At 37.1% G+C, this 16,645-nt stretch overlaps 1 protein-coding gene across 2 annotated transcripts in view; it reads right to left on the bottom strand.

Annotated features, from left to right (window-relative positions):
- The window catches only part of nbas (NBAS subunit of NRZ tethering complex), a 191,255-nt gene that overhangs the window by 107,665 nt on the left and 66,945 nt on the right, over nucleotides 1-16,645 (bottom strand). For both annotated transcript variants that reach the window (XM_084090565.1, XM_084090566.1), the window contains exons 30-32: nucleotides 15,323-15,552; nucleotides 7,062-7,174; nucleotides 2,358-2,471 (exon numbers count right to left, since the gene is read on the bottom strand). In XM_084090565.1, the coding sequence (XP_083946691.1) occupies nucleotides 2,358-2,471; nucleotides 7,062-7,174; nucleotides 15,323-15,552 (457 nt within the window). The remainder of the gene's footprint in view (nucleotides 1-2,357; nucleotides 2,472-7,061; nucleotides 7,175-15,322; nucleotides 15,553-16,645) is intronic.

Here is a 16,645-nt window from a genome sequence, read left to right as displayed (position 1 = left end):
GAGAAGACAACTAACACACGCACTGAACGCTTCACCTAGGAGAAGACAACTAACACACGCACTGAACGCTTCACCTAGGAGAAGACAACTAACACACGCACTGAACGCTTCACCTAGGAGAAGACAACTAACACACGCACTGAACGCTTCACCTAGGAGAAGACAACTAACACACGCACTGAACGCTTCACCTAGGAGAAGACAACTGACACACGCACTGAACGCTTCACCTAGGAGAAGACAACTGACACTCACAAAACAGGTTTGGGGTGAACGTTTAACTAATGACACTTCCCACAAATGGGGGCACTCTTGATGTCCCTTGACTTTTATTTTTTTGAGGTGCCAATTTGAGGTGGTTTTTGATTAAATTTTTGAAGGCTAGCATAAAATAAATCATTAAAAGTGGCAAGGATTAAACATCAAAAATACTGCACGTATAACCTTTTAAACTGCTGATTTTGGGCTAGATCACCTCGGAGTTATTCAGCAATTAAATCGTGCAACAATGTCGTAATTTTGACAATCTGTTGATTCGATCGTTAACCTATTGTAATATGTAATATTTATCAGTTATCTCAATTAAACACTGCTTACAATTGTGACATGTAAAAACTAACACCATTTAATTGAAACTAAATAATCTCACATTTCTCAATTTTCACAAAAACTGTTTCAAGTGAAACTCTACCATTCATATAGGTTACCCAAGCTATTATAGAATATATATATATATATATATATATATATATATATATATATATATATATATATATATATATATAAATAAATAAACTCCACTCTTCCACCAAGGCACTTGCAATGGTTACAGTGGACATGTGTTTACACATGGTTTGGCACTGAAAGGATGACAAGCTGTCCTTCCTGTCTCCCTGTAGGACTGTCATAGGCGTCTTACATTATGGACATTGCAGTTTATCAATGTCTATATATGCAATCCTCATGCCTTTCTGCAGCAGGACTATGGCATGTTTACCAGGGTAATGATCAGGGACCCTGGGTATCTTTCTCCTGGTGTTTTTCAGAGTCAGTGGAAAGGTCTCTTTAGTTTCCAAAGTTGTTTAGTTTAGTTTACAAAGTTGCCTGTAAACTGTTACAGTGTCTAAAGGACTGTTCAAGAGGTGCATGTGCAATGATTGTTTAGGGTTCATTAAAAATGTATGTTAAAAAAATGTGTGTGGGGGGGGTCAAAAAAAAGAAGAACCACCCATAAAATGAATAGCTATAAAAACAAAACAAAAAAACAACTAAATATTATATTAGCCAGGGTTGATGATCACTATTTTTGAAGGTTAACCAGCTCCTTTCACTGAGGTAAAGGAGTGACTACTATCACTAACTATTTTTTGAAAAATAAATGAAATGACTGTTGAACTTTTTAAAAGCTCCAGGACTTATTTTGTACCCTATTAGTGAAAATGGCTGATTTATACCAGGGTTGCATTTTGCACCCATTTATCCAATCAGTGAGACTCAATTTTGCTAGGTCGTACTTGTACAACAGCAAAATTACCCCACTGTCTTTTATCACGCACTGCCATTCCTGTGTATGAAACACAGAAAGCCAAACATCCCAAATGTGGAACAAAACAGCACAGACCAATTATCTGCAGCGGACAGCACAGCGCGCTGAAAACATGGGGCCGTGTACAAATATAAATTGGATATATTTTCAATCTACACATCACCCTTACAAAAATGCACAATGGATTTACTTCATGAAGAATAAAAAAGAGAGACAGAGAGAGAAAGCTAACAAGACTGATCTTATACAATCACTTCACTTGAATTCATGCTGATTCATGGAACCAACTGATTGTTGATTCATGAAGTCACATCTCTGATGTGCATCTTTTTGGGCTGTCCATTGCAATATTCATCTCCAACCCCTGAGCAAAGCATATTTCAAAGAAATGCCTACTTATTCATTCAATCCCTCACTCATGCGTATTCATCTATTTATTCACCTGTAGTCAGGACGCTGCTGATTCAGCAGATACAGATTAAACACACTCTCTAAAGCTTACAGATTAGCGCCGTTTAATCTATGAGAAATAGTCACTGAAGTGTACGACTGTCACGTCATGTTGGAATGACATCAAAATATTTATAACTTTCAGGGATTGCATTGACTAACAACTAAAAGAAAGCCTTGGCTGAAGTGATGCAAAGAACTGATGTGGGTAATTTTTATCGTAACTGCTGTGGCAGGCTGTCTGTGACAGCGCTGATGAATCTTCGTAGCTGGAAATACTTCTGTTCAAGCGTTTTTCTGCAACGGACATACATAAATGGACCGTTAGCTTGAGCTGAGGGAAGTTTTCATTGGGTTTTACCTGCAACGCGCAGCAGTCTGGCCAGGCTGAGCAGGAGAGTGGACTGTCTGTACGCAGTAGGGCACTGAGAGATGCACTCCTTTATCAATGATAGACGATCTGTCTGCAGACGCACTGCAGAGAGAAAGAGGAAATGAGAGAGCGGGACAAAACAAAGACCAAAGTTAAGACCTAGCAGAAATCCAGTAGCCTTTGCAGTACTATATACACACACACACCGGCTAGAATAGCCAAAATGTGCAGTATACAATCAATGTTTCATACAAGCCCACTAATCTGGCATAATTTGCCACATGACCATACATTTACACAAAAACACATAGATAGCTGAAGATTCTTCACTTTAAATCATCAGATTTTAACAGTAACATTGGTTAGAATTTGCCACATGACCATACATTTACACAAAAACACATTGATAGTTGGAGATTATTCACTTTAAATCATCAGATTTAACATTAGCATTGGTTTTACTAGATTTCTCTACACTAAGAAAACGTCCTTTGTAATCTCTGTAGAATATCAGACAAACTGTGCATTTGTCGCATGACCATATATTTAGACAGAACCCATTACATACAGCTGCCTGTGAAGGAACACACATGAAAAAGTGATACGCCGTTTAATGTAAAAAAAATAATAATAAAAATTAAAAAAAAGTAACCCACATACTTTAAAGATCAACCATTAATTATTAAATTAAACCATTTTTCCCCACAAAATGATTCATGCGGTAAAGTGTGCCAGACACTTTATGCTAAGTTGTAGCTCAAATAAAAGTGCAAGTAAGCTTTGCCTATGCAAGACTGGAAAAACTGGAAGAGAGGGCAACTCTCTGAGAGAAGAAAGCAAATTAACATTTGAACTCGCTCTTATGCACCATTCGAGACGCAAGTCTCACCTCAGAATCATCCTAATCTACATCTATTTCCCTCTTCCCCCATTCCTTCTCTCTCGTGCTGAGATCAGCAAAATTCACCCAAGAATCTATATGGTTTAATGTAAATAATTATCATACAGTATTACACATGTTTGGTATCATTTGAAATGTCTCAGTGCGACTGGTACTAAGGTCTCATTCCCAAAGAAGTAAAACAAAAGGTAATAAAGATTTTAAGAGTTTAGAGATAACTTGCACACAAAGGAGGGTGGGTCTTTCAGGCAAATGGCCTCCTGCTCTCAAAAGGTGTAAACTCCGAATGCAAATTCCGTTTGTTAGCAAATGTTTCAATGTGAAAGTAATTTCTGTCTTGGTCTGGGTATATAATGAATTGCAACAAGTGGCTCGGGGCGATTTGTAGCTCAAATTAGCCTGTGATGCTGAGAGTGGCCGAGACTCTCAGCATCATGTATTTTCTGATGTCAGGTTTGCACCTTTTCTCTTTATTCCAGAGCATTTGATGTTTTGTATTTATTATCTTTGAACTGATTATGTAATTGGCATGATACATTTACCTGACATAATAAATAGTTACATTTGATTTTATTCCGACTGACTCTGAAATTGTTTTCCCCAATTTCCATTTAGGGCAGCAAAAGTGCTGCTTGACCAACCTAAATCTGGGTGTGTCTTACCTATGTTTTAATTTAATGTTACTTTATACAAGTGTACGTGGGAAACCACAGTATGGCCAATCCAAAGCTATTATAAGAGAAGTAATGTTGGTCAGCTTATATCTGTAATAGTGGCCATACCTCTACTGAAGTAAACGTTACTTTAATTTCAAGTGTATGCAATCACGGGGGCTATACCAAAGTATCTTTGATTGTGTAAGCGTGAATGTAACCGATCTCAGGTATATAGCAATTACCTCTGTTTAGTGACTGAAGCTGGCGAGTTTGTGATTGTGAGACCCGCGTTAAACAAGGCGTGAGGACCTCTGAGCGACATAGCTTCCTAATATGAATGGATAAAATATATGTAAAGAGTTCAAAATAATAATCAAACATTCGCTCACTTTTAATGATGCTCAGATATCATTAAAACCTTTTTCATTTATGGAGTCAGATGAAATAACGTGGTAATACATATGAGAAAATGTATTTCATTTAATCTTGTTGTGTTGCGTAAAAGGAAAGACAGTAATGCGCAAAAACCTTCACCCGTATTATTGGAGACCGCCATTTGACGGGCTTACACCTACTATACAAATGTTGACAGATTGATTGCAAAATAAAAATGTTCTTAAAATACTAACATGTATATTAAAATATTCTCTTTAAATATTCCAGTTTAAATATTGAATAAAATAGTTTTTCTAACAGGTTTATGAAAATGTGGACAACATGCAACAAATTAAATCTTGTAAATGGCTATGATACAGTTTTCTTTGCTGTTCTCATTTATCTTCATATTTTTACTTGAAATGTAAATCCTTAATGTGGGGCAAGTTGTATCTCTGGACCACTTTTCTTTTCTTTCTTTTTTTGAGAAATGGATACTTTCACCTAATTTCAGTTGATGGCACACACCTAAAAATCTAATTTCTCCTTGCACAGAGGACAAAGTAGTTAAAAAGTGGCACAGCTTACCCCACTCTCCCGTATAATGCAACACTTGAATTGACTTTCCATTTCCATGGCCTTTCATTCACACTGCTACACACACACACACACACTATTAAAAAAAACAGTATACAGTATGTACTGTGCAGTATATATCAGCTAGTATTTATTTATATCACAGCAAAGATCTTAACTAAAAAAAAGGTTTAGGAAAAAAACGCGGAATTCACCGCACGCACTCTCCACACTTCCTGTCATAACAAGCAAGTAGTTGTGATGTGTGGTAATTGGATGGACACAAAGCAGGTCTCTGCTGTCTGACCGAGCACAGTTTAAAATATTGAGCTGGAAGTGGACTGTGCTGGAGGTCACGCTGATCTGCAGCAGGCAGGGGGCCGAGCCGGGCCACGAGTTACAGGCCTGTGGGGGGCAGACAGCTCCATCTTTAGAGGAGACACCACTGGGGACCAGCCAGCCATCAGCAGCACCTGCCAAACCCATTAACCTGCTCCCGAAAACAGCCGTGCTTCTGAGTGTGCAGCAATAAGAGCTTTTTTGTTTGCTTAAACGTGAGCCTAATTGATTACAGTTCAGCTTTTGCTTCTTTATCTTTCTCTCTTTTACTTGTAAAGTAGAAAAACGAAAATTTAAATGAATGGAGAAGATGGGTAATAAGCAGATAAATGAAGGTGTAAGTCAAGCTTTGAGGCAGGCTACAGCTCCCTGTTGGATGTAGAACTTCTCCTGCTAGGAAAAAGACTGGCGCACACAGACAGCCGCGGGGTCACTCGGGTCAGGAAGGGCGGATGAGCTCAAGGAGAGTTTCCACTTTATGTATTCAGACTTCCTTTATAAGTTTAGGAAGGAGAGATGAGCTGCTCCTAGCCTTGCCTCGACTAGATAAAAGAGTTTCCACACTTCTTCAAAAGGACACTGGGAGAAGCACACATGGGGCTAAAGAGGCCTTCCTCTTTTTAGAAATAGGAGTACTTTTACTTCACTTTTCACATGTGTTGTATTATCAATGATACTCTCTACCATCTCACAAATGTGCTTCACTGCACACAACAGATTAAAATTAGATGATTGTCTGCTTTAGATCTCCAGAACATTAACATTGGTTTTTACCAATTTCTCTTTTGTAACCTCTACAGAGTATCTGGTAGAAAACTGAAGAAAAGAAAAGCTCTTCATGACAGATGAGTGTGTCAGTTATATCACAAGAACGCGGGTCTTGACGAATTAAGGGCCGTCCATACAGGACATGTTCTTGTGTAAAAACAGCTAGACGGAGCCCAAACAAATGGATAAAAGAAGACGTTTTTCAAGGCTGCTACCAAAAGTCATGGTGCAACGGCCAAATATGTTCATTTTGTGTATATAGACCAACAATATTAAAGTCATTTCCGACTGGAACAGATCTTTAACACACATCTTTTCAGTTTGTATAGTATGAACGATATGGAAGAATGAAGGAAAAAAGGTGAGGTTTTGACTAGTGCTGGATAATATAACAAACTTGTATGCTTCATCGCTCAAAAATGTTGACCCAAGTGGCGTTCTTGACTGAATTTAGAACAGAGCTTATTGCTTTTATAAAACGGTTAGTCCATAAAAATATTTATTTTAAGTGCCGCAGTAAAACTTATGTAAAAAACTATAAAAAATACAGTAAAAACAGCAAGAGAGTGAAATAATATGACAATTTAAAATAACTATTTTCCATTTTCCAACTATTTATTCCTGGGATGGCAAAGCTGAATTTTCAACCGCCGTTACTCCAGTCTTCAGCGTCACATGATCCTTCAGATTCTAATATGCTGATTTGGAAGAAACTTTTGTAACATTATATATGTATTTACTGTCACTTTTGATCAATTAATGCATCCTTGCTAAAACAAAATTAATTTCTTTAAAAAAATACCTTACTGACCAGAAATCTTTACACTTTAGTGCATTTCAAATATGATCACTAGTGTGAAAAATAGATATTTTCTGCTATATTTCGATCATTTATTTTTATCTGTTTTTTTTAAAGATTTCTTCCTCACATCAAACAGCAATAAATAAACAGGAACATCAAGGGCATATTTTCCAATGGTCGATTTGATGATTTAGTCAGTTTGAGCACCAATCTCCTGAAGGAAATGGAAGGAGAACATATTTTCGAACAATAGTAATAGGTTAGTGCTGATTTACCTTGTAAGGGAAGAACTTTCACGCCAAACTGCTCCAGACGAGAGAGGGCGCTGATAAGATCCAATTCCTCTTGGATGAGAGAAGGACAATCCGTGATCAACAGCAGACAAGACCTGTTGGACACACACCAAGTATTACACAAAATTTTCAAAATATAATAATTAAGGTATAGTTCACCCAAAACTACTTCACTTTTCTGAAAAAAAAAAAAAAAAAAAGAAAAGAAAAAGAAAAACAACACTCCTTTTATGCCCCACAGAAGAAAGAAACTCATATTGGTCTGGAACAACATGAGGGTGAGTAAATGATTGCAGAATTTTCTTCTTTTTTCATTGAACTGTTCCTTTAAAGCGAATCAGAGTTTTGATTATTCTTATTTCTTAATTACAGACTGAGACTCTGACATCAAGTCGCTTTCATACTGTTATCAGAGGCTTGCAGAGGCCCGCGTCTGCTTCACATCTGTGCTGCTATAAATGTGCTTCATAGGACAACAGGGACAGACCAAAAAACAAATAAAAGCACAGATCCCAGGCCAGCTCTGCTGTCATTTTCAGAATATAGTTTGGCCGAGACAGCTGGACCTAGGGAAGCTAGCAGTGCACTTCTGAGCCGAGCCAAGCCAACAGCAACAGAGAAAACAGAGCAGAAATAATAATTCAATTTAAGAGCTTGAGGAGAAAAAAACTCAACATGAACAAATGCAGCAGTATCTTTCGAGTAGTTTCCTCAACAATCTGTGAGTTTTACATGGTAGTTATTTTCAGTGACACCGCAATCGGACCCAGAAGACTGTTTCCAGCTCCGCTTTGCATAAGATTTACTGTGGGTCGTACAACTACAGGCCAATAGAAAAAAAAAAATAGTTTAAGGAGCTTACGCAGCAGTTTCCTACGAATACAGTACACAGCATATTAATCATAGTGGTGTGGCTTAGTGATCTGGGGTAGACAACCACAAGGTTGTAGTGTAAAACTATCACCAGTGACCTTGAGTGTACCGTGTCTGTAATAAGTATAAATGTAAGAAGCTTTGGTTATACTTTATTTTAAGGTGTCTTTGTTACATTTAAGCACTGAGTAATATTAAGTAACTACATGTACTACTTACCATGGGGTTAGGATTGGGGTTTGGTTTAGGGTTAGTTGCATGTAATTATGCATAATTTATAGTAACTACATGTAACATATGTAACAATGACACTGTAAAATAGTGTTACCGAAGCTTTATTTGAAAGTGTCTGCTAAATCAGTGGTTTTCAAACTGTGGGTCGCGACCCACTTGTGGGTCACACAGTGAGAAAAGGTGGGTCGCACAAAGGAACTTAGCTGCAGCTAAATTTACGTTACGATGAGTGAAACAAAACCAGTCCGATTAATGACCAAACGACTCTTAAGTGAGTTTTAGCGCCCGCCAAAGTGATTTTTTGTCCCGCCAAAGTCTTATTTGATCGGTGAGTAATGTAGATAAACTGCTGCGCTTGTGACAGAGCCACAGTGCATGTTTAACTGAAAGAATGAGCAGAGAGAGAGAGAGAGCCCCGGTCGCGCGCGCGCGCTCTCTCTCTCTCTTCGGAGCCAGGCGAAAGTGTAAACAAGACTTCACCGTCTCCAAACTAAGCGCTGTCTTGCTCTCTCTCAAAATAAATCGACACGTGGTAAAAGGTCGGAAGACCAAAGTTTCATGTGGAGCATTCGGAGATTTTTTTTTCCTTAATTACCGCTGGGTGTGAATTGTGCTAAATAAGTTGCCTTATCTTCTCTGAAAAGCATCCCAGACATTCAGCTGACATAAAACAACACTTTAATTAAACGAAAAAAACTATCCAGTGATGAAATGTTTTCTGTGTTGACACAAATCTTGGATGTCCATGTCCTTCTGCTGGGATAATCACACAACGCACACACGTCCAATTCGCGAACTAATGACTCCTTTGAACGATTCATTTTAATGAATGGTTAAAACAACTGATCTTTCCAACAGTGAACTCAGGAGACGTCTGAATAGCACTTTACAATAAGGTTCTATTTATTACATAAATTACATAAAAAGTACAGTTTGCTTACTCAAGCTTAAGCTTTCAAATAAATAAAACCCCTTGTTTTTTTTTTTGAAAAGCATATGACTACATTTTTCCACACAGTGTGATCAAGAATCGATAAGAGAATCGTTAAAGAATCGGATCGATAATCAGAATCGTCAGTGGCATTATTATTATTGATAAAAATATAATTTCCCATCCCTATGTGAAGACGGTACAATTATAATCAAACATTAAAGAACATACATGTTTTTTAAAGTTTTTTTAAGAGTTAAAAGTTTAAAATATTTTGCTAACATGAGGTCTTGTCACTGTCAGTCTTTTTACATCAGTGCAAAACTAGGGTATGCAGAATAAGACCACTATTCATCAGCATGCATTGATTAATCCCATGGCATGTAGAAAAAAAAAGGAAAAAAAAAGTGCGACCAAATCATGCTGGTGCGACCAACTGAGAAAGTTGGTAGCACCAGTGCAAGTGGGTCTTGAGATTGATTATACTTGTCTAGGTGGGTCCTAGAATGAAAAAGTTTGGGAACCCCTGTGCTAAATGACTGCATACTTATTTATCAAACATTATTTCCCCTGGGCAAATGTACATTTGGACATTCAAACATTTGGAGGCCAAAGATCCAATTAATATCTTTGTATTGCAATACAAAATATATACCTAGTGGCATTGAATAATGATTTTTTAAACGAAAACAACAACAACCTATTTTTGAAGAATGTAATGATTTTTAACAAACTAAACTTGAGATAATTTAAGTGGATACCTGAAATCAATTCTCCTTGCGTAATGCTCAATGCTCAAAGAGAAATCACATATAAACAGTTTGTTTTCAACAAAAGAGAAGTTTTAAGGTCTCCCTATAGGTTTCCTTCAAAATAAAAGCTTAATGGTTAGGAAATTAGGAAAACCATAAATATTAGTATTGTAACTTCACAGTTGTACTGTAAAATAAAATTATTATTACTAGTACTACATTATTCTTTCTTCTTTTTTATTTTTTTATTCTATAGTGAAATATTTCATTGAGGATATGTCTTATTTTGTTAATATAATTATAGTCATATTGATATATAATGACAAATTTTTAGGCTAAATTATGCATCCTACAAACAAGCACAGCAAACCCAGAGCTTTTTTTCCCCCAATTAGGAAAAAATAAATACAAATATTTCCTCCCAAATCGTGCAGCCGAACAACTAACATTTGACAACCAGAAAGTTTACAAATACTTTATCTTCATTTTGAACAGCACAGCACATCTACGGTTTCATTTAAAGCCTAACAAACTCCCTTTTTGTGACATATTTTGCTGGAAAAGTGTTCTTTTGCAACATTTTAAAATAAATGCCATTGGTTTGATATTTTGTTATATAACACCATGACATTCACACATTTTTGTGTGTTGTTTAAAGAGTGTAAATAATTCATCAGGGCCACTTTAGACATACCTATAACAAATGCAAGAACACACATGCAGCTAAAGCCCAAAATATACGGTTTTACATGTACGCGAGGGTACAGCGCACGTGACGAAAATTTCATCACCAGAATAGTATGCACGTACTGTACGCTCACCGCCTGATTTTTGTAACCACGCATATTTTATATAAGCAGGTCGCACATGCACACTGAATTTGTTTTGTACTAATCAGGTAGGAACACTGGCCAGGGCCTTGGTTTCACAGTAGAAAACTAAACTAAAAAGATGGAACAACAAAATACTGGAGACTGCAACAACAACAATAGTCTAAACGTATAGAAAGACATTTTTATCAGTCATAACTTCTGAAAAATAGCGCAGACTGGACAAAGATGAAACTTTCTAGAGTCAGTCAGTCAGTTTTATTTATCCCCTTAGGGAAAGTAGTTTGCAGTATACTCCCACAGACATCACAATCATATATGGCATATACAAATTAACAATCAATAATTAAAACAATTCAATCTAATTTGCCCTGACCAGACCAGCTGACCATCAATCAAGACTAGGAGAAGAATTTAAAAATCGAATTGCTATCTAGAGCGCATGTGTCGACCGCCTATCACATGAAGTATACATTGAAAGACTACGCGTTCAACTGTATGGTACAGTCAACCAAAGGCTTGAGGAACTAGGAAAATCATCATCAATTCACCACATGACAATCCCACCAGATTTCTGAAGCACGGACAGATGAAAACCCTCATGTTCCTTTACCACATCGCTCTACTTTCTTTCCACTGAACACTTTAAAAACACTCGTTCAAACGTGTCAGAGCAGCCCAAATGGTTTCAAGCGGTTTCCAAGACAACTGCTTTACTATTAAAATGTACCAACAGCACCAGCTATCTCCGAAATCCCTATAAAACCCATTCAACAAGAAACGGCCGCTCTAAACACTCTCTGCACAGCCCTCTGCGTCCTGGGGCTAAAAAGGTCTTTGTAATGAAGGCCTCTGATTAGCCTCAGTAAGCTAAAAATTACAAGTGTTTTTTCTTGGTTTTGTTTGCCAGGAAGTGTCTGTATGTGACGACTTAAGTACTCGCTCTCTCAGGATTACACACGGGAATCCTGTCTTCAAGGCCAAGACACAGCACTTCGCATTGACATTTGAAAAACATCTCTTTGGGATTGAACGAGGGGATATTCAGCAAAGCTAATATAACCCAGAAAGGTGGAGATTTTAGATTTCCATGAATGTATTTTAGGTTATCAAGGTCATTTGTTTAAAAAAAAGAAGAAAAGATTTCACACCTAATTTAAAAGTAGTATTAATGGTTTTGCAAATGTAGAAAATGTGAAAATCTGTGGAGGAAACGTTCTATTATTTCTATCGAGATCCAACAGAAATTTAGTTTTTAACAAGGCAAAAATCTGATTTTTCTTTTCTTTTTCTTTTTTAGTCAGTTTAGTACTGATTTATGAGTTAGAGGGTTATGTTTTGATTATTTCATTTATTTGATTGCCGCCCAATTCCCTTCTTCTTTTCCCCTGCCTTTTTGTTCTTTTCTTTCCTGTAAATATTATTGTATGTTGGTTTGGTTTATGGGTTCTTCCCACTATATTTTTGTAAATAAACACGTCTTGATTGCCTTTAGAGCTGTGGTCTTCTTTGCCTGCATTTACATTGGTACAGAGTCAAACTCCGACAGTAGTTAATGTTATCCCCAATACCCCTTTAATAATCGCAGGGTACGTAACACTTTTGCTTGGAAAAGTAATAATGAAAAAATAATGGAATCAGTAAACAGAGTCTCAAAGTGCTTGCTTGATGCATAAGTACCATTGAGGTTTGTTCTTGTGCGTCAAGTACGTACGGTTGACCATACAGTATCTGATGTGCTCCATGTATATGCGTTGGATCAATGTTTATATATAAATAAAAGTCTGAATTAAATCTGTTCATCATATAAAGCAACCATGTCTCTTTCAGGGTTCCCACACCTTGGTTAACTTCAAATTCAAGGACCTTTCAAGGACTTTCCAGGTCCAATACCCTCAAAATCAAGGACTTAATGTGGGGACACATATCAAGAGAGAGCAAGGTTACATCGTGTGACCTTGTAAGATACATTGTTACAGTTTTCATGTGTCAAACACAACTATGCAAAAAAGCTTTTTTTTGCATTTATTTTTGGCCATATGACAGAGATCTGATATTCTATTTGTCGTATTTCTATTTTGCATAAAACTGAAGAATATTCGGTACATCCTATATACTGTATTCTAAAATTATCTGGATTTTGGATTTTATTGAAAAGAATTAGGCTCATGTAACCAGGAGTTTTAAGATATATGTATGAATATGCTTTTAAGTTTTTCTTGCCTTATGGGTTTACATTACCTTAACAAGCATTCTTTGTAATCTTCTTTGTTGAGCCAAATATCTTGAAACTTGCATTTTCCAAGCATCGCGTTTCAGCGGTTTCAGCCTATTTTTGCAATGTTTCAGTGTGTCTGTGAAACGTTGAGGTACCGTCGTAGTAGTTTCGTGCGCGCGTAACGTGAAACACGTAACGTAACGAATAAATGAGCGTAACTAACGTAAATCAAGCAAGCTAGTGTGCATAGGCCACGAAGTGTTGGCGAAATTACACATTAGCGGACCGGAGGGAATATGGAATTTTTTTCCAGAAAACTTCTTGCACAAAATAAATTCAAGCACTTTCAAGGACCTGTATCTATGCATGTTAATTTTCAAAAACTTTCCAGGGCCTTGATTTATTTTTATTTTTTTCAGATTCACAAACTTTCAAGGATTTCAAGGACCCGTGGGAACTTTAGAAGACCTGGTTTTAACTGCATAATTTATATGGAATTATTTTACGATGTCTTTTTGAGCTTTTTGAAGCGTCACAGTTGTGGAATGGACTTTCAATGGAGGGATGGAAATCTCTCAGGTTTCATAAAAATATCTTCACTTTTGTTTCTAAGATGAAGAAGACTAAAAGTGCTATTGGTTTGGAACGAAATGAGGGTGAGTAAATGATGACAGAATGATCCTTTTTAGGGTGAACTTTCACTTTGAATAGTCTTAGCAAGGACTTAGCAAAGCACTGAAATTCTTTCTGAACTACTGACTCCAAAACAGGAAGACTACTGTTTCTTTCAATAAATAGAGAAATCAGTCAGTCAATCGGTCACTTTCCAGTCCTAGTCCCTCACTGACACATTCTCCCTCCATTTTGTTTTCAATCTTTCAGTCTCTCTCAGTGGAGGCGAAAGTCCTAGAATTTAAACATTAAGCTCATAATTACTGTCCATCATCAAGGTTTCCCCGTCTGTCAGTGGCATCTGAGTGTGAGAGAATGACAGTGATGCGAGACGCGTGCGAATTGCATATGGAGTGGCGGCCCGTCCAGCCCATGAACAGACGACGGCCTAATTACTGACCCACTTTGCAACACGGCCCATCGCTCAGGGGCCGCAGTCTGTCACCCTTAGCGCTCCGGCCCAAGACAACAAAAATAGACAGACAGACAGAGAGCCTGGAAACACATTAACCTAGAGCTCCAGGGCGGAAGTGAGCGACCGACTGTCTGTCTCTGATGGAGTCGATCTCTCATTATGGCAGCTAATTACACCAATAATAGCCGTCGCGAAGGGCTGGACTCATACGAGAGGCAGGAGACCAGAGTGACGTTGGAAGGTTTGATTCCTGCGGGGTTTCTTCCTCTTTCATCATAAACTCCTTACAAAACTGCAGCAGAGTTTGAAGAGACAAGGAAGTTTCAGGCTATTTTCGCACATTTCAGATTTTTTTTTTTTTATTGGGGGGGGGGGGCATTGGGGGCGGTTGATAGCATTTTTTTCAGCATTTTATTTCAGCTTTATGATTAAAGACCAAAAAAAAATAACTAGGCCTATACTATTCTGCTATTTCTGAGCAATTTGTCAAAAAAATTGTATGTAAAATGTATAAATGTCTAACTTTTATTCATTTATTTTGCGATATTGTAAGATCCATTTTTGTATAATTAAAATGATTTATTTTTATACAATACAATAATACCTTAATTAATATTATATGAAATTAATAATAATAATAATAATAATAATAATAATAATAATAATAATAATAATAATAATAACAACAACTATATATAAATAAAAAAAGAGTTGCACTGCTTTACATGAGAAATATGGGTAATACTTTATTTTAGTGTCCTTGTTACATATGTTACATGTACTTACCATAGTAATAACAGTAAATTATGCATAATTACATGCAACTAACCCTCAACCAAATCCTAATCCTACCCTAACCCTATAGTAAGTACATGTTGTTAATTATTATTACTCAGTACTTAAATATATAATTACACTGTAACAATGACACCTTAAAATAAAGTGTAACCGAAATATGAAATGAATAGTTCAACAAAATTAAAATACTGTTTTTTTTTTTTTTTGTATTTTTAAATTTCAAATTAGACCAAACTTTGAGTCATCACTCACAAAAAAAACCCCATAAAGAGTCAAAGAGAGACTTGAAAACTAGGAAAGTCCCCCACTCTCCCCTGACCTCATCCTTTGTGAACCACTGGAGTATTAAAATCTTAGTTATAAAGATGCTGAGCTTTATTTTGTGCTGGTTTTTGCTGGTTCAAAAAGACTGAAGTAGCACCCAGATCATCATGGGACCAGATGCACCAGATCATCATGGGACCAGATGCACCAGATCATCATGGGACCAGATGCACCAGATCATCATGGGACGTCATACCTTGCCAGGTTCATGCAGGGGTCACTGAGGGTCGCAGAAGAGTTGAAGTATTCACGGGCGGCCGCCAGAACCAGCTCCACGCTGCGGCTGTAAGACACACGGGCGTGAGCTTTACCGCGGAACGAAACGCTGACCGGAGTGTCCTCTGACACGGCGCTGCAGTGCATCAGCTGACCCGCCAGACGGACATTTTCCTCTCGTCCCGAACATAACAAACTCTCCACAAACACCTGCATGGACAAGAGAGACAGAGAGAGACAGAGTTAGACAGAGAAAGAGAGAGAAAGCGATCAGTGCCATGTAGCAGGGACCCACGGGAAGCACACGTTCAGGTGGCAATTAATCACCTGTCTTTAGTCAACTGCGGGCGAGAGAGAATCACTACAGGAGAAATATCAAAAACTGCTCTTTCAATGACAACACAATCTCAGGAGCATCTCAGTGCATCAGCTGTGCTGTTCTGTGTCATTTCAATGCCTTCAGATACATTAGGCAGAGTAAGAAATCAGCATTTTGTCTGTTAGGCCTGTGTGTGTGTTCTTCAAACTAAAACACTGTTCACAGTTCCCTCATTAAAACATCATATAATCCAAAAAAAAATAGCAAATTAATAAATAATAGATATAGCTAATTCTCTCATTACTCATTCTGTTCTTCCCACAAAATCCACTGAACACTATTTGTTGTGTGGTGATGTTAAGAGCATCTTTATTCTTGAATATTGGGTTACACTTTATTTTAAGGTGTCATTGTTACAGTGTAATTATATATTTAAGTACTGAGTAATAATAATTAACAACATGTACTTACTATAGGGTTAGGGTAGGATTAGGGTTTGGTTGAGGGTTAGTTGCATGTAATTATACATAATTTACTGTTATTACTATGGTAAGTACATGTAACATATGTAACAAGGACACTGTAAAATAAAGTGTTACCGAATATTGTTTATTGAATGTCACTGTTATAGGGTGCAACTGGCGGATTCTTAAAGTAAAGTTACAGTTTATTTTCTACATAGGGGAAGTGTTTTTTTAATAATTTATATTGACCACCAATTCTCCAATGAAGAAAATGAATAGGATTTTTACTTCAGGAAGCCAACAGTTGCACTCTATATTGGTGACAATCAATAAAACAATTTAAATCAACAATGAACTATAATGACATACATACTGTGAGCTACGAATCTGTTAAGAACGTGGATACACTTATAGTACGCCATCAGTCCACATTATTTCAGCTTTTTTTTAAAATCGTGTTTAACTGTGCAATTCCTAGTGAATAATTACACTAACCACAACCCTGCAGAGAAACCTTCAC

The sequence above is a fragment of the Abramis brama genome (assembly GCF_963993115.1).
Source record: "Abramis brama genome assembly, chromosome: 18".
NCBI lineage: Eukaryota > Metazoa > Chordata > Actinopteri > Cypriniformes > Leuciscidae > Abramis > Abramis brama.
This window is presented reverse-complemented; position numbering and strand designations above follow the sequence as displayed.